The following is an 18,615-nucleotide window of genomic DNA, read 5'->3' as shown; positions in this document are numbered from 1 at the left end:
GTCCTCTGATTTCAACACTTACTCTACAAGGACTTATTCTAGAAGGTGAGGAAATCTTAGAGCAGGAGTCGGCACATTTTTCCTACAAAAGGCCAGGTAATTCTTTACGCCTTGTGGGCCAAGAACAAAGTTGAGAATATTATATATGAGAGAAAATACATTACAATAATAAAAACGTAATAATTGAGTGTAGTACTTTTTCATAAGTATTTATTAATGATAGGAATGGAATTCTTTTTTAGGGATGACATTTTGCTTAATTGGTGTTCATTGTTTCCTGTTGTCAAAGCCAAATTGTATATTCATCTATTAATAATGTGATATGTAATGAGATTTTATTTATTCCAGAAATATATGGTTTTAATAGCCTAGTCATCAGTTGGAAGCATTTATAGGATTCTGTTAGATTCTTCTTTCCTTTCAACATACCACTGCAGATTAATCACTTCCAATTGAAGGTTAGGTGGTAGGACCTTAATCAAACACTTAAATGAATTTTGAAATGTGGAAATTTTCCTTGCACTTGCACTGAGGTAAAAAAAAAAAAAAATTGCGGGAACAGTAGTGTGAACTAAGAACATATCTACTGCAAATTTGTGGGAATGGAGATCTTGTTTTAATTTCTGACAGCAAGAGAATGTATAAAGCATTGCTTGTCATTTCAACAATTTCTGTTATTGTCAAAATGACTTTACCACAGTATGAGTTTCACATGTTTCCATGCTGTTTGCCTTGTAATTTTGAGTTGGATTCATTGGGAAACATTACCAACTCTCTAGCAAAAGGTAATCTCCCAAGTCATTCAGTGTTTGGGAATAGTGGTTAAGTGGTTCAGAATTTCAATCTTAGCCTTGAGCTAAAAAAAAAAATTGCAGTAGAATTTTACCTCTTAAAAAACAAAATCCTTACCTCTGCCAAGCCATCAAACTGCTGCTCTGTGGTTGGGCAAGTTGGGATATTTCTGATAAAAATTCATGGAATTAACTAGGACACACAGTTCACAAGAGTGAAATGGTGTTCACCATTTATACTCCTACTGCTTGAATAATATCGTAGTTTAAAATACTTTCCAGAGTGCCTGCTGATGAATGAGACCATGAATAACCATAGTTTCTAAATAACTTATATTTTTATAAGCTTTTTGTATCTGTCTAATCCTTTCAGTCCTCCATGTGTTTTTATTATCAGATATACACATCTTAGCTGATTCTATTTCAGGTTGTATTGAATTAGTATTTTTTTGACTCTGTTGTTTTTTTAATGTTTGTTTATTTTTTTGAGAGGAGTGCACATGTGTTTGAGAGGGTAGGGTGCAGATTGGGAGAGAGGGCTGGGTCGGGCGGGGGGTGTGTGGGGGAATCCCAAGCAGGCTTCATGCTCAGTGCAGACCCAGACTTGGGGCCCATCCCACAACCCCCGGGATCACGACCTTAGTCAAAATCAAGAGTTGGACACTCAACTGACTAAGCCACCCAGGCACCCCTAATTTGTATTGTTTTTTAATTGAATATTGATGCTGAGCCCATATTAATCCCATGTCCTTAACTCTTGAGAAACTGTTCTTGAAAGGCTAATAGATTTAAACAAGTTTATTTTTTCTGGACACATTTATTTGGCTGCTGCGATCAAGATTTCATTAAGCATGCCACTTACTCACCACTAATACACCGCTTTTCTTGTTTGGCTAACAAGCCACTTGGAAACTTAACTTGGTTGTAGCCTTATTTTTCACTTTTTTAACTTCGTAAAGAAATCTGGCTATGATGAGAGGACTGCATTTTAAATTTTGTATTTTTCTGACTGTTGCTTGCCTCCAAGTTGGGAATACTGCGATAAGTGCTTAGTCTAGCAGCATTAGAGTATATTGTATTTTAGTATCATTGCATAAAAATACAGTATTTTGCCATCTCATTTGATAAAATAATTCATGCTCCATTGTGCCTTAAAAGCACAATGTTTGTAGTCCAGCTCTCCCTTTTTCTTCTAGTTGTTATGTGACTGGTATGTACTGGTAGTAAAAAATAGAAATAAAATAATAACATGGTACCGCAATCAGTGTAGACTGAGTCACAGTGGTCTGTGGTGCACTGAGCAGCAGTCTGGAGCAGCAGGAGTGTGCCACACACAGCCCCTGTCACAACTACTCAACTCAGTGTCTACAGTGCACAAGCAGCCATAGACTGTAAATGAGTGAGCGTGATTGTGTTCTAAGAAAATGTGGATGGATGCTGAAATTTGAATTACATATAGTTTTCGCATTTCACAAAATAGTTTTGTTTCTTTAACCATTTAAAAGTGTAAAAACCTTGGGCACCTGTGTGGCTCAGTCGGTTGAGCGTCCAGCTTCGGTTCGGGTCATGATCTTGTGGTTCATGAGTTTGAGCCCCGCATCGGGTTCACTATTTACTGTGTTAGAATACTCTTAGATTCCGGGATGTGGAAAATAACCTACCTAACTGAAACAACATGAGAAAATAGGAAAAAAATTATTACCAACCCCCACCCCCAGCAGAATTATAATAAACTAGAAAGGTAAACAGGCAGTGTCAAATGTTTTAAGCCTGATCAAATTACACTGGATGGAGTGAGGGCAGAAGGGAAATGAAAAAGCCAGTGAGTTAAGTTTGCATATAAGTTTGAGAATACAGTAAAACCTTGGTTTGCGAGCATAATTCATTCTAGAGACATGCTTGTAACCTAAGCACTTGTGTATCAAAGTGAATTTACCCATAAGAAATAATGAAAGCTCAGATGATTCGTTCCACAACCCAAAATACTCATATAAATAAATGATTACAATGCCATAATATAATAAAATACAAAATATAGAGAAAAATAAACAAATTAACCTGTACTTACTGTGGCTGGTGTGAGGGAGACAAGAGAGAGGAGGGATGTTGTTTGGACCACTTTCACTATCACTAACAGAATCACTGTCCCCTTGCTCAGTGGAATCTTTTTTTCATGCAGCTATCAAATGATCCTTGCTTTTGCCTCCTTTTCAGGATTTTGTGGCAATGTGACATTGCCTTATTTGGGTGATGCTTTTCTTTTTTTAATGTTTATTTATTTATTTTTGAGTGAGAGAGTGTGAGTAGGGGAAGGGGCAGAGAGAGGGAGACACAGAATCCAAAGTAGGCTCCAGGCTCAGAGCTGTCAGCACAGAGCCCAACATAGGGATCGAACCCATGAACGGGGAGATCATGACCTGAGCTGAAGTTGAACGCTTAACTGACTGAACCACCCAGGCGTCCCTGGGTGTGCTTTTCTACAAAATGTTGCAGATTCCCACATTTTATATATCTTCCTAGTCTTCCTTTGAAATGAGGGATTCCTCCACCTTTTTCTCCTCCTCTGCAGACAAGATGCAGACGTAGACTTCTTATAAAACTTTGCAATCTCAGCCACTTGTGTACCTCATTGTACTTCTCTATGATTTCCTTCTTAACATTCACTGTTATCATCTCCTTAACGCCTTTCTTTTCAACCTTTTTCTGCATGGGAACCATTGTATACGCTTGGCATCAATGTTGAGATCAGTATAGTATTAATAAACTCTTGTCATATAATGTATTTGATATAACTGGCAATAAGGCAGCAGAGGAAAGCGTCTGTATCTGCAGGCAGCCTGACCTAGAATGAAGCAAAGCATTTCTAAGCTTATTCTTGTATGGAAAAGCAAAGGACTGTCCATTGGTGCTTTGAAGTGACAAAAATACACTGGTGCCGGTTGTGGGCACCTTCCAACCTTCTGAAAAATCATTCATTTCTCCCAAACACTGACTGTGACCTGAGACTAAGCATTCAAGCATAGGGAGACGATCACTCACAATCCTGCAGCGAGCGAGCGAGCAAGAGAGAGAGTATCATTGGCTCAGTTGTGATCATGTGCTACTCGTATTGTAAGACATCGCCTGTCAAGTTAAAATGTATTAGAAATGTTTGCTCGTCTTGTGGAATACTCCTAGAGCAAGCTACTTGCAATCCAAGGTTTTACTGTATATTTGAGTTTGAGTATATCTAGTCAGCAAGTAAAAATCTGGATACATGTTTAACAAAGTAGTTTTCAAAGAAAGTTCAAAGAAACTTTCAGAGAAAGTTTGGAAACGTTGGCCAAGACTCATTCACTTTATGGGGATTTTTCAATAGCAATGTTGACCACATCTAGTTTTTGCCTCTTAAATTGATTTTAGAACCTAGCCTTTCCATTAGATGTGATTTTATTATAAATACAACCAGAATTTTTAAAATCGTAAGGCACTTGGGTAGCTCATTCGGTTAAGCTTCTGACTCTTTATTTTGCTCATGTCATGATTTCACAGTTGTGAGATTGAGTCCCACATCGGGCTCCTTGCTGAGCATGAGGCCTACTTGTGATTCTCTCTATCCCCCTCTTTTCTGCTCCTGCCCCACTTAGGCACACTCTCTCTCAAAATTAAAAAAAAAAAAAAAATCATAAGCCCTCCTTTACTGGTATATGTTGAGCATGTGGTTTTGGAGATCTTAGTTTTAAAATTCTTTTTTAGTTCAGTTGATTAGGAATTTGCATGCTCATTTGCAGTTCCTAAAATTATGCACAGTATATATTTTAAAACTTTCACTTTAGTTTGTCTTTTCCTTGATACAATGTGTTGTTTTTTTTTTAAACAAACTTTCAGCTAGTATGTTCAATACACCAGGGATGCAGAGCTTGTTGCAACAAATAACTGAAAACCCACAACTTATGCAGAACATGTTGTCTGCCCCCTACATGAGAAGCATGATGCAGTCCCTAAGCCAGAACCCTGACCTTGCTGCACAGGTGAGTTTGTAATTGTATTCAAGAGGACTGTGCACTGTGAATTGAAATTGCATAATCAAATAATTGTGATTTTGATACATTTGTGTTATGTTGTGTTAGCTGTAGAAAAGTAGGTAAACTGTATCTCTCAATATTTTGGACAGTTTGTTTCTTTGCTGTAAGTTAATTCTTCATATATAATTAAACAGCTTCATCTCTGCTATTCATTGGCTAGAAAGAAGTGTAGGTTTACTTTGTATCTACCTATATTGATTTAGGAGATGACTACAAAAGTTTTAGATTGCTCACCCTTTGGAAGATGTATTCTTTAGTGAAATGTAGATCTTGAAAGTGATTAAGAAGTGTTAATACATTTCTTGGAATACTTTTATTTATTAGGTCACATAGATTTTGAGTAATAGGTTCAAAATAGCAGTTATAAAATAGCCTGATATTGTTTATTTTACAGGCAGAAATTTGCAGGGACAGTGTTCTTATTCTTTCTGCTATAAATTTCTGCCCCTGAAGTTAGTATAATGGTCTTTTATTAATTTACTAATTTTCTAACTCATTTTGAAGAGACCGTAACTAAGGGAATTAGTGGACTCAACCTTGGCTGAACATTTAGGATCACTTTGGGAACTTAAAAACAACAACAACAACAAACCATGCTCCATTCTGAGAGACTTTTATGTAATTACATTGCACTTCCTCTAACCCCAAAAGTTCCCTGGGTGGTTCTGATGGGCCCCTAGGTTAAGAACCATTGGAATTGAAAAACATTGGAGAATTGTTAAATAACCTTGATCATCTATAGTTCATATTTACTGTGTAGAGTATTAGGATTTTAAAGATTTCCCATTACAGTGTATACCCATTTGCAAAATTCTAAAAGCTTTTAAAGGTAATCAGTTTCAGGGCGCCTGGGTGGCTCAGTCGGTTTAAGCGTCTGACTTTGCTCAGGTCCTGATCTCACAGGTTCGTAAGTTCATGCCCCACATCAGGCTCTGTGCTGACTGCTCAGAGCCTGGAGCCTGCTTCAGATTCCGTGTCTCCCTCTCTCTCTCTCTGCCCCTCCCCCACTCATGCTCTGTCTCAAAAATAAACACTAAAAAATTGTTTTAAAAAAGTAATCACTTTCTTCATTATGTCAAATGGAATGATTTTCATTTTCTAAATTTTGGAACTATATGGATTTCAAGTACATAATGGCAGATAGCTTTGAGTTACAGTCCTCAGCAATAACTTCTGCCCTCTTTAATGTTTGTGGAATTGGAAATAGAGAACAAGTATTTAGGTGAGTTTTTGTATACTCTTATTAATGTAAAAGTATTCTGAATTATTAGTATTAAATGGTGTCGCTTACTGTGTTCACAGCACTTTTGTTTAAAATAAGTGTGGGATACTTCTTGATGATTGTGGTGGTGGTGATTTTTTGTTATATATGTCCCAAGTCTCTAGGATTTTAAACAGATGGAGTTTTGGACACAATTATATTTCTCAATCATTGCTTTTCTTTTACTGCTTGGTTAACTTTTCTTGTGGTTGTCTGTATTCAATATCTTCAGACACAGAGGCTTTGGGAAAGTGAGTAATTAAACATATTTAAAAAAAAGTGTTTAAATAAAAATAAAATGAGTGTAGAAAAATATATATGTTGAGTGATCATATTTATATGTTTTTAAATGTCTGTTTGACTAATTAGCATTGAATGTGCATCTCGTTTAAGTTTTTTGACTTTAATAATAAGCACATTCTCAGCCATTTAATTGACCTAACAACACTATAGAGTCATTTGAGCACTTTCATGTATTGTTTTTTCAACTCTAAAGCAAAATGGTAACAAAGAAGATTAGATACTGTAGACAGTTTAGAAACATTTACAACATACTCTGGTTATCAGAAGGTTTAAAGTTTGCAGTTTATTCTGATTTTGATTTTTAGATATTCAAAAAAGTCTGAGTATAAAAACTGTATTGTTGTATAGTCAGGTAAGTTAGGAGAAATATCCTAATCAAATGAGATATGATTTTCTGAGAAAGAATGATTCCATATAAGATGACAAGCTTTCTTAAATGACCTGAATCCTGAAAGATAAATGTGATAACTTGATTAATCTGTTTGTAATAAAAAGTTTTTTACTGGAGCCAATAAAGAAGCAGGTTTGTTGATCTCAAGTAGGTATTATTTTATTTATTGTGAATTTTTTGGTCACTTTGAAATGAATATCGTATATCCATAAAACACTGGCTTCTTTCTGCTTTAGTTATTTTGTTGAAATTAACTAAATAATCCACTTTGTAGTAATAGGCAGAGGAGGGAAAGTAGAATTCTCTATACTTCTACTATGTACATATAGTTAATTGCTCTCAAATATGGTTAACTACTTGAGGGCAAGGATCACTTTACTTTACCCTCCAGACTTTGGACTGGTAAATAGGCGATCAGTAAATCATTGTTAGTTGATTTTTCATTCCATGTGGGGAAAGTGATAAAACTTTTGTCTTTTTCAAAGCTATGAGAATTAGTTTCTGGTTATGCTGTGTATTGTAATCTTATTTTCAGGTATTAATGTTAATATTGACCCTGACTTTAATTCTTAACACCTATTTGAATGATAGGAGGTATGCCACTTTTCTCATCTCTGGTGGTAGTGAGGTGAAATCCAGAGGCTAACCTTGGTGTTCTCAAATGGATTTACATCTTTCGGGTCTTAACGTATTTTAATACTTTCCCCAGAGATCTGTTGGTGCTAGTCATGGGTTGATTTTCACCTAGCAGCTCCATTTCTCTGGCAAGTTGGTTGCTGTTCTGCAGTGTGTTATTTTTCTGGACCTAATATTAGCTGTCTTGCAGTAGGCAGGTAGATTTAGTGGTTCCAGATCTGGGTTGTTCTCTGTGCAACACTTGTGTGTTGAGGTGTCTAAGCAAGCCATGTATCGTTTCATGTATTGATGCTTATGTTTATTCTGTCAGTGTAGCAGAAAATGTATCCTCCTGAATGCCAGTTACCCCCATTTTTCTTTTAAGGGCAAATATTCACCTTTGCTCAAGGAAAATCCTAAGAAAATGATTGTTTTTATTTTTTAGGATATTGCATGTCATTATCATAATCACCATTCTCATTGAGAGAGAAGATGCCTCGTTTTTGTTTTATTTTTGTTTTTTTTTTTTTTCTGGAGATCCCTCTTGTGGACAGTATCTTCCCTTCTCCTTTTTTATTCATGTTCTACCTTCCTCCCTGTAAGTGCCAGATTAGGCACTTGGGGGAAGATAGACTATTAAACAAGGTACATTACTTGTTTCAGATATTTCCAGTTAAAATTGTTTGAACACTTGCCCCATAGATGATGCTGAATAATCCCCTATTTGCTGGAAATCCTCAGCTTCAAGAACAAATGAGACAACAGCTCCCAACTTTCCTCCAACAAGTGAGTAAGAAAAGATGCTAGCTATCTTCGGTAATGATTTGCTTGAAAAAGTTTGATGATAAACATTTTCCTTGCTCTTCTCTGGCTGATAGCAAAACATAGAAGTTAGTTTGATAATGCTGTCAATTCACAGAGAATTCAGCTTGATCTTAACTGAGCCCCATTTCACTGCTGACCTTTTGCTTATATTTCTTAAACATAAATTCTGAGGAAAGGACCATTTTGTTTTTGCTTTTGAGGATTTAGGATTCTGAATGCTTCGTTAATGCCATAAACCATTTCCTTTCACTTTACTAACTTTGAAGTGCTTCATTGTGTCATGTTATGCTTTATGGTTTAACTAATCTCGAGTAATGGGAAGGAGCACTACCCTATCCTATTTTACAGCTTTGGTTTCTTTGTAATGTTTTAATTCCTCAAATTAATGGAATGTCTCTTTTTGAGGGGTAGATCTCATTTCCTCAGACTCGGAATTAGCAAGATTAAAATTGGCAGAGTTGTTCTATAAGGAAGGTTTTATTATAAAAAAATACTTGAGATTGGAATGGTATTTTATTATTTAAAAAGACAAAAGAGAAGTCAGTCTTGGTGTTTTGAAACTGGTAGTTCTAGGGCTTTTAAACATACAAATGATCTCAGGCCTGTAAGCCATTATCCAAGGTTAGTTATTGTCTTTGATCTATTGTAATGATGTTAATGTTAGCCTATCTTTTTTGGTCAGTCAGGTGGTGTATATTTGGAAGTAGTGAAGCTGAACTCTCAGGACACACGTATTAACTTCAAATTTGGAACTATGGTTTTAGAGTGTATCTTACTGGTAAAATTGTTACATTGGCAACAGATAACGCTTGGTCAGGAGGAATAGGTGGCTTTCACCATATTACCATGTTAAATAAACTTGTGCAGTTGGAGGTTGTCTCTTAGAAATAACACTTCTATCTTCTGTTGAAGAAAGGGAACAGTTGTGGCTTTGGGAGCGTAGCTCCTGATTGTCTTTCATTATGAAAAATGGCTTTCATGCTGGACTTGGGAGGAGGTCAGTTAATGATTTGCATACTAGGTTTGTTGTCGAGGAGGAGGTGCTTGTGTTTATTTGGGGAAAGAAATTCTGGATTACCAGTGTCTGGGAGTAAGGTTGTAAATTTTCTCCAGAAACACAGCAAAGAAACATTTAAATTTTACTTTCACTGATTTTAATTCCCTTGTTAACCACCTGTTTTCTTTCTTCCTTAGATGCAGAATCCGGATACATTATCAGCAATGTCAAATCCTAGAGCGATGCAGGCCTTGTTACAGATTCAACAGGGTTTACAGACATTAGCAACGGAAGCCCCTGGCCTCATCCCAGGGTATGCTTATTTGGGGGCGATTTTGAAAGTGCATAGTGGGGGGCGCCTGGGTGGCGCAGTCGGTTAAGCGTCCGACTTCAGCCAGGTCACGATCTCGCGGTCCGTGAGTTCGAGCCCCGCGTCGGGCTCTGGGCTGATGGCTCAGAGCCTGGAGCCTGTTTCCGATTCTGTGTCTCCCTCTCTCTCTGCCCCTCCCCCGTTCATGCTCTGTCTCTCTCTGTCCCAAAGATAAATAAACGTTGAAAAAAAAAAAAAAATTTTGAAAGTGCATAGTGGTTATTTCTTCTCTCTGAGCATTTCATACTTCGGTATCGTTGTGCCTATTTTTGTTGGGATTGTTTTCAAGACCTAATTTTCAAAGTTGAAAATGCTCATTTTAAGAAGATAACAGCTTACCATCAGCTGGCCTGGTCTGGCCTCCTGTTGCAGGAGCTTAGGGTTTATGACCAATTTGTGCTTTCCTAGGTTTACTCCTGGCCTGGGGGCATTAGGAGGCACTGGAGGCTCTTCAGGAAGCAGCGGGTCTAACTCTGCGCCTGGTGACAACCCAAGTCCCACGACAGGAGCCACTGAACCTGGACACCAGCAGTTCATCCAACAAATGCTGCAGGCTCTCGCTGGAGTAAATCCTCAGGTAAAGATTCTTTTCTGCTCACATTTTATATTCCTTGTTGGAAACTTAGAAATTTCTACAAACAACCAAAAACAGAGACAGTCCTCCGGGGTTTAGAATGTTATAAAAAGCACACTCTTATAAAACAGGCATTACGAAAATGAATGACTTGGGTGTACTATTAGACACTGAATGAGACATTAAAGTTGTATGGAAGAAATGCTGCAACTTTACCTTATTTGGAAGTTGCCTTTAAAAATGCGTTTTTTAGAGTCCCTCTTTGGAAATCACTTGAAATTTGTTGTATTTTATAAAAGTTTGTCAGGGAGAAACATACACTTGATTATCCCAAATACCTCCTAAACCTACGGTAACTACAGTTCTGTCTAGTCCTTGTATTATGACTTAAAGAAAAAAATCCCACCTCACCTTACCCACTACCATCTCCTCTGGGAACTTGTGTAACATATGTAAACCTCACAAATACGGCTTAAAAATGTAGACTTCTAATAATGTCTTACATCTAGAAACATGTATTAGCTTTACTAAGAATCTGCCATTGCACAAAGATGGTAGCCATTTCAAAATGCTACAGTAGATTGCCCCCATAATTCCGCATGGCAGTAATACAGTAATACAGCATGCTTTCTGATTTTAAATCTTTTAAAGAAACAGGACAGGGTTTTGTCTTATAGAAGTATTTGTATTCCCAATATATGGCCTCTGGCTCAGTGTAATATTGATGGAATTATTAAGAAGAAAAGATTTTAGGTATTGGACAGAATTGTTATAGAAGTTGAACAGTCTACAGGCCTCCCCATTAATTATCACATCAGCCAGGATTGATTGATCATTTGTGTATTTTTGTCTTCATTTCTGGAAAAAGATTTGGTGCAGCTGTTTGTGTATTCCGTGGGCCTGGACCTCGAGCTGTCCTGGACACGTGACTGGCCAGTGCAGGCATCCGGTGCCCATTCTAAGCCACATTCGAACTTTAGAATTGTGTATGTGAGGACACTGGCAATAAGTACAAGATAAAATCATTAATTCTGAACTAATTTGTATATATACTTACGTTTCCTGCATATTTATCAGCTTCTTAAATATATCTAATGGGTGATGTTTATTAAGCGATTTTTTTTTTTTTTAAAGCAGAGTTTTGTGCTTTATCTGACAGGATCATTTAAGTATAAATAAGACTATTTAAAGTAACAAAATTAAGTGCTAATGGACTTTTAAATATGTTGACCATGTTTCAAGAGAGCCAGTGCTTTTATAGCCTAGTAGAGCAGCATATGTTGTAAGAAAGCAATTAGAACTTTAGCATTTATTTAGGTGTGACACAGACTGATTTTCCTTAGAGTTTTGGTTAGTTTTTTTTTTTTCTTTTTTATTTCCCTTTAACAGCTACAGAATCCAGAAGTCAGATTTCAGCAACAACTGGAACAGCTCAGTGCAATGGGATTTTTGAACCGTGAAGCAAACTTGCAAGCGCTAATAGCAACAGGAGGTGATATCAATGCCGCTATTGAAAGGTTACTGGGCTCCCAGCCATCATAGCAGCATTTCTGTATCTTGAGAAAATGTAATTTATTTTTGATAACGGCTCTTAAATCTTTAAAATACCCGCTTTATTTCATTTTGACTCTTGGAATTCTGTGCTATAAACAAACCCAATATGATGCATTTTAAGGTGGAGTGCAGTAAGATGTGTGGGTTTCTCTGTATTTTTTTTTTTTTTTTTAACGGTGGGAATCAATGCTTTTTCATTTAAGGCTACTGCATGCATCAAACACTCTGCATTTATTGTAATTTTTAAAAAAAAAACATCACCTTTTATAGTTGGGTGAACAGATTTTTGTCCTGCATCTGTCCAGTTTATTTGCTTTTAAACATTAGCCTATGGTAGTAATTTATGTAGAATAAAAGCATTAAAAAGAAGCAAATCATTTGCGCTCTATAATTTGTGGTACAATATTGCTTATTGTGACTTTGGCATGTAGTTTTGCAAACAAAATGCTGTAAGATTTATACTACTGAGAGTTTTTGCTTTATTTGTATACAATATAGTATGCACATTTGGGATTGCATTTCTAGAAACATACTGCAATAGATTATCTGAGCAAAGCACTTGTAACCAAAAAAGTGGAGATAAGGAAATACTTTAAAGCTGAGTATTTCCTAATTGTGTAGAATCTTACAGCATCTTTGATAAGTATCTCTCAGCAAAAGTGCCGGTTAGGTTTGTTGGAAATATAGTAGAAAAGCTGATTCTGGTTATCTCTCTAAGGACATTTAATTGTACAGACAACATAATGTAACATTGTGTCAACATTCACAGATTGACTGTAAATTACCTTCATCTTTGCGCAGACTGAAGGGGCACTGTAGTACAGCCCAAAAGTGCATCTGCCTAGGACTCTTCAGCTTCTCCCATAGGTAGTTTAACAGGCATTACGATTTGTAATTGAAATGTTGCTTTCACTGAAAGTGTCTTGATGTTTCAGTTATTTTTAATTGCCATATAAAAATAGAACTATCTTTTGGGTTTATCAGTTTTCTCATGCACAGGCAATACATAAATTTAAAATGATTTGTGAGCCACTTGTTTCTGAAGTGTTTTGGTAGTTCTATTAAGAAATAGTTAAATATTGTGCTTTTCAGAGCCTCAGAGAAGGGGAGCTGGGGGCGGGGGGGGGGGGGTCTCTCCTGGAGTGGGCCAGCCTAAATAGTACTGGCAACCAAGATTCTGTTAGGATTTCTGTGCATATAGTGTAGTAAAGAGGTATCATTCAGGGGTGAAAAACAAAGAGCCGTTTTAACAATGTTGAATTCATTGGGCTGTTGTTCTACAGCCTTTTTCTTCCCTCCCCAAAGAAGTTCTGTTTGCCTAACTCTCAAACTGTTGGGGTGTGGTACATTCCTTTAGGACCAATTAAAACATAACTTTGGGGTCAGTAATATATTTGGCTGACTCTGGTTCAGTATTCTCTTAGGTCGTTATATTCTCTCATGTACAGTTACAGGAAATTAAAATGTTAAAGTAACCTAAAATGAGTTCAGACCAATAAAATCAAGGGAAATACAAGTTGAATTCCATTACTTCTGTAAGTTGCTTGCTATTAAAAAAGGTCAAGAGGCCAGGTTGCCCACCAGCCCGTGCACAGTTCTGACACTTTCCCCAGAAGGAAAACATGAATGACGATCAAGGGAGAGGCAGGACTAGAGGACGTTGTTAAGGATGATATTCATGTGTCTTTGCTCTCTCTGCCTTATGCCTCAGTGTGGTCAAGAAACTTTTGTACTGGCGAATGGTGGTATACAGTGTGGGGTAGTGTCATAACCAATTTGACAATTTATTAATCACAAAATAACAATAAATCTCTAGCTTTTACACTTGGTTTGTCTTGCCTCTTTTGTAGATAGAAAAAGATGTCTTCAAGACTACTGAAGTTGATTTACCCCAGATTTTATCACACTTAAATCATTCTTTATCAGTTTTTAAGTTTCCCCAATTAAAATGAGTATACACTGTATTGTGTATTAAAAAGATAACCAACTGGATGTCAGGTGACCTGGGCTCTGCTTGCTGCTTTTGGTACCTAACTGTTATTTGACTTTGAGTAAAGACATCATGATATCTTTGCTGTAAAAGTGCTGGTGAGGCCTGTTCAGCACACCGGACTGGGTGATCTCTTGAGTACCTTATAGCTGCTGCGATGGTACTATCTTGTTGTTGTTCGGTTCTAATATGTTTTAGATCTAAATACCTTTTTAGGAGTTCAAAATACTTACAAACTCTCAAAAGCATTAAGAACACTTAAAATATTTTAGGCTTACATTGTTCTCATATTGGGTTATTAATTGCAAATTGAATAAATAATGGAATCGTGAAGATAACATTTCAGAATCTTATTTCCCAAGTGGAAGATTTGTGGTACTGTAAACAAAGTGTAGAGAATATTGAACAGTCAGATAAATGGCAGTTGGCCTCTGTGTGTTCAGAACTGGAGCGGCAGACTCTGCTTAAATATACGAATGAAAGGAGTCTTGTTTGGGGAGACATTATTACTGTGTTAATTCAGTAGGCAAATTACAACAAAATAAGACGGATGAAAATGTCACTAACAGTAATACAAGTTAAGGGTGGCTGCATGTCTCTGCTTGTACAAAACACAAGATTGTGTGGTTAAGGCAGGGAAATGCTGCATACTCTACTTCCTCTCTTAGAGATTAACACTAAACATGTTAACATCACCAGGAAGCCCTGCATTAAAGAAATCTGTTTAAAGTTGTCTAATCCATTCTCACCAAACACACCTTGGGAAAAGTGTCCTTAGCAAACCTGCACTTCTCTGGTATTGCACATGGTACTCTCTTCTCTTCTTGTATTTTATCTGTCGTCATGCTTTATGTAAAGCCTACCTGCCGTTCTTTCTGGTCTCGGATCTGAAGTCTTCCTAAGCCTTGTTCACCAGTGATTAATTTGAAGTGATTAATTTTAGTGTCAACTGCTGCACTCTGTCCCTCTCGTTTGCCTTACAGTTCTGGGTTTGGGTTGTTGTGTTTGTTTCATTGATTTGTTTTGTTTTAATGTGTTTTTTTTCTGCTCTGAAATCTTGTTCGTTACTTAAGTAATATTAAATGTTCTTCCTTGACTGCACATTTGTATCATTCCTTTAATCAACCACAGGCAGCCATTGCCTTAGAAAGTTAACATTTATTGGACATCTGTTAAGTATAGGGTTCTTTTCTAGTTGCTCAGAGTATAGCAGTAAATAAAACATGTCCATTTGAGGTTTACATAGGAGAATGTAGGGAGACAACAATAAACAGAACCTATACATTTAGCTTGGTTAGGTAGTAACAGTGCTCTGGCAAAAAAATTAAGCAGAGTAAGGAGCCTAGTTCAGGAAGAAGGTGTTATTTTATGTAGGTGGTCTGAGAAGGATTTATTGAGAGTGACATTTAAATAGAGACGTGAAGGTGACCTGCGAGGGTGAATAACTTTCCAGGAAGAGGGACAACCAATGAAATGGCCCAGTGATGGGAGCTTTCTGAGTGTTTATAGAACACAGGGAGTTCTGTGTACCTGGGCAAGGTGAGCAAGGGAGACAGTGCTGTAGGGAATATGATTGGAGACATGAGGGGAGGGGGGTGGCCTCAGATATGGAAGACTTAATACCACAGGTTTTGTGTCCCATCCTCAGGGTGTTCTGATGTACTGGTTCTGGGTTTGGAGGAGAATTTGCATTTCTAACAAGTTCTTAGGTGAGAACCACGGGCTAGGGGAACCAGGGTGGAAGCAGGGAAACAGGAGGTAATAATCTGGGCGAGAGATCACATGGGCTTGGACTGGGTGTTGGTAGCAGTGGAGGGTATTAAGAAGTCAGATTTGAGGTTGGATTTATTGATGAATAAAACTGAGGTTAAGAGCAAGAGAGGTGTCAAGCAGGGTGAACAACGTACAGACATCTATGGGGTAGAGTATAAATCTGAAGTTTTGTTTTGATGTGTTAAGTGGGATGTACTTGATAGGACATCTAAGTGGAAATAATAGGAAGGCAGTTGGAAGCGAGAGGTTCAGGCTATGGCCAAGTTGTGTAGCTGCCAGTGTATATATCTGGTGTTGAAAGCCAAAGAACTAGGCCAGTGGTTCTCAACTAGAAGTGATTTTGCCCTCCAGGGGGCTCTTGGCAATGTCTAGAGACACATTTCTTTTATTTTTTTTTAATTAAAAAAAAAATTTTTTTTTAATGTTTATTTTTGAGACAGAGACAGAGCATGAACGGGGGAGGGTCAGAGAGAGGGAGACACAGAATCTGAAGCAGGCTCCAGGCTCTGAGCTGTCAGCACAGAGCCCGACGCGGGGCTCAAACCCCCGAACTGTGAGATTGTGACCTGAGCTGAAGTCGGACGCTTAACTGACTGAGCCACCCAGACACCCCATGGAGACACATTTCTTTAAAAAAATATTTATTTATTTTGAGAGAGTGCACATGCGCACGAGCTGGTGAGAGGAGGAGAGGGGCAGAGAGACAGAATCCCAGGCAGGCTCCACACTGCCAGCACAGGGACCAACATGGGGCTTAGTCTCACGAAATGTGAGATCGTGACCTCAAGAGTCAGATGCTTAACCAACTGAGCCACCCAGGCACCCCTGGAGAAACATTTTTTTGACATCACGATTGGGGCTGCTGTAGGCGTCCTGTGAGCTAGACATTTTGCAGTACATAGGATGGCTCCCTCAACTAAGATTTATCTGGTCCGGAATGTTACAGTGCCAAGATTGAGAAATCCTGACCAGATGAATTACAGAGTGAGTGTTGATAAACACACTTTGGGAGGATTGAGCCTTCGTTTACTCTTACTTTCCAGTTGAGGGAGATGAGAGGAAACCAGCAAAGTAGAACTGAGAGGCCCTGAGAGCCAGGAAGGAACGCTTTCACAAGGAGGAAGATGGTAAATGAACTGTGTTGCTTTACGTACTCGTCTTGGTTTGAATATTAGGAGCTACTCCCTTCGGGACTGTGATAAGGGTCTTATGGAGTGATGAGGGTAAAACTCTGGTTAGAGTGCACCAAGGAGGTATCAGCAGACATAGAGTTCTGAAGTAAAGAGAGTCAGAGAAATGGGGACACAGCTGTCGAGGAGAGTGGTGGTGGTGTGCAGGAAGTTAGCCTTTTGTATTCTTTTAAGATGGGAAGTACCACGGCATATTTGTCTTCCAGTACAAGTGATTGGAGTGGGGGAAAGCTTGATTTAGGTGGAGAATACGGTGTAATTGTTTTCTACCAAAAAGTACAAAGAGAAAGGAGTTAACTAGCTTGTGATCCCCAGAATAGGTTTTATAAATAAGCAAGCACACATGCACGCACCCCTTTGTTACACAGGCTGAAGTGTGAGGGAAAGGCTTTCTTTGTCTCTCCAGCCATCATATTCCCTTCCTTTGTTTAGGAGTGGTACGTTCCAGCCCCTCTGAAATTTTTTTTTGTGGCCAGCCCTTTCAGGAGTGAACAAAAGCACCCCCCGCCCCACAGCTTTTGTGTGATGGAAGAGGATGAGGTTGAGATTTCTTGCAGAGCTGGACAGCGATGAAACACGTGCTCAGATTGTAATTCCAATTTAAACTTGGGAACATTTGTTGTATTTCAGATTCCCCGATTGACACGTAGCCTGTCCCAGATCCACAGCACCAGTGTGTCTTACTTGCCACTCTGTGCTTAAAACAGAGCGAGGCACACGTTAGAGGTCCCAGTAGTTTTCCTTAAAAGGTCAGTGCTGAAGTACTTCTCTGTATTCAAGCTAGCTTTTTTTTTTCCTTTTTCCAAAGCTGCTCTGAGAGGGAAGGGAATTTCCCCTGTGCTGTGTTGTCTACTGCTTCGTAACAAACTACCCCACAGTTTGGGTAGGACTTGGTGAATGCTGCTGGAGCAACTGCACAGGGGCTGGGGTATTTACATTCGGGACAACTTCTTGCCACCGGTGTTTAATTCCTACGTTCTTTCACCTGGGAGTGTGGTCGGGGTCTCATCTCCTGTGCATGTGGGCCTTTGCACAGAGTATTTGTGCTTCTTTACAACATGGTTGATAGGTTTCAAGATCAAGTATTTCGAGAGACATGAACGCTGTCAGTTTTTAAAGGTCTGGGCCCTGAGTTGGTCTAGTGTCATTTCTCCCATATTTTAATGGTCATTCTTAGCTTGGCCAGATTTAACGGTCCTAGGCCCCCACTTCTTGATGTGTAGAATGTCAAAGGATTTGTAACTATCTTAATTTACCATAACTATGATCCCAGAAGGGGGAAAATGTTAGAGGAGCACAATTTTCTTCAATGCCTACTCTTTCCCAAGGAAGTAGTAGTAACTTGCCTATGTGTAGAATACTGTAGAAGAACTGTGTACACTTGACTGAGCCCCTTTTCTGGTCTGCTGTCCTAGCGCATGGTAATAAGGTTAGCGACACAGGCTCTGCTTTGTGGGGAAAGCCTGTGGTTTGGGTTTTTTGTTTCGTTTGGTAAAAATTGTGATAATCTAGATGCAATAAAATTCATTGCAATTAGAGTGTATAGTTCACTGGTATTAAGTAAATTCACAGTGTTGTGCAACCATCACAATCATACAGAACTTCATCTCCCCCAAAGGAAGCCTTATAGCCATTAATTAAGCAGTCTCTTAACCATTTCTCTACAACCCTGGCAGCCACTAGTCTGTTTTCTATCTGGATTTACTTCTTCTGGGTATTTCATTTAAATGGAATTACATAATATGTTTGGGCTTCTGGGTCTGGCTTCTTTCCCTTCATATGTTTTCCAGGTTTATCCATATTGTAGCATGTATGAGTACTTCATTCCCTGTCGTGGCTGAATAACCAACTCTCCATTGTATGGACAGGCCACACTTTATTCATCCATCTGTTGATGGACACTTCCACCATTTGGAT

The 18,615-nt window shown here is 38.3% G+C and overlaps 1 protein-coding gene across 2 annotated transcripts in view; it reads left to right on the top strand.

Moving 5' to 3' along the window:
* Positions 1-13,567, top strand: part of UBQLN1 (ubiquilin 1) — a 45,742-nt gene extending 32,175 nt beyond the window's left edge. The window contains exons 7-11 of one of the 2 annotated variants that reach the window (XM_025931685.2): positions 4,659-4,801; positions 8,128-8,211; positions 9,445-9,560; positions 10,026-10,194; positions 11,581-13,567. In XM_025931685.2, the coding sequence (XP_025787470.1) occupies positions 4,659-4,801; positions 8,128-8,211; positions 9,445-9,560; positions 10,026-10,194; positions 11,581-11,733 (665 nt within the window). In that variant the 3' untranslated portion in view covers positions 11,734-13,567. The remainder of the gene's footprint in view (positions 1-4,658; positions 4,802-8,127; positions 8,212-9,444; positions 9,561-10,025; positions 10,195-11,580) is intronic. The other variant, XM_086685078.1, reaches the window with a different exon arrangement.
* Positions 13,568-18,615: the final 5,048 nt, after the last annotated feature.

Source organism: Puma concolor, chromosome D4, assembly GCF_028749965.1.
Source record: "Puma concolor isolate L17-30 chromosome D4, mPumCon1.1.hap2, whole genome shotgun sequence".
Taxonomy (NCBI): domain Eukaryota; kingdom Metazoa; phylum Chordata; class Mammalia; order Carnivora; family Felidae; genus Puma; species Puma concolor.
Note: the sequence above shows the minus strand (reverse complement) of the source record. Positions and strands in the feature narration are given on the sequence as shown.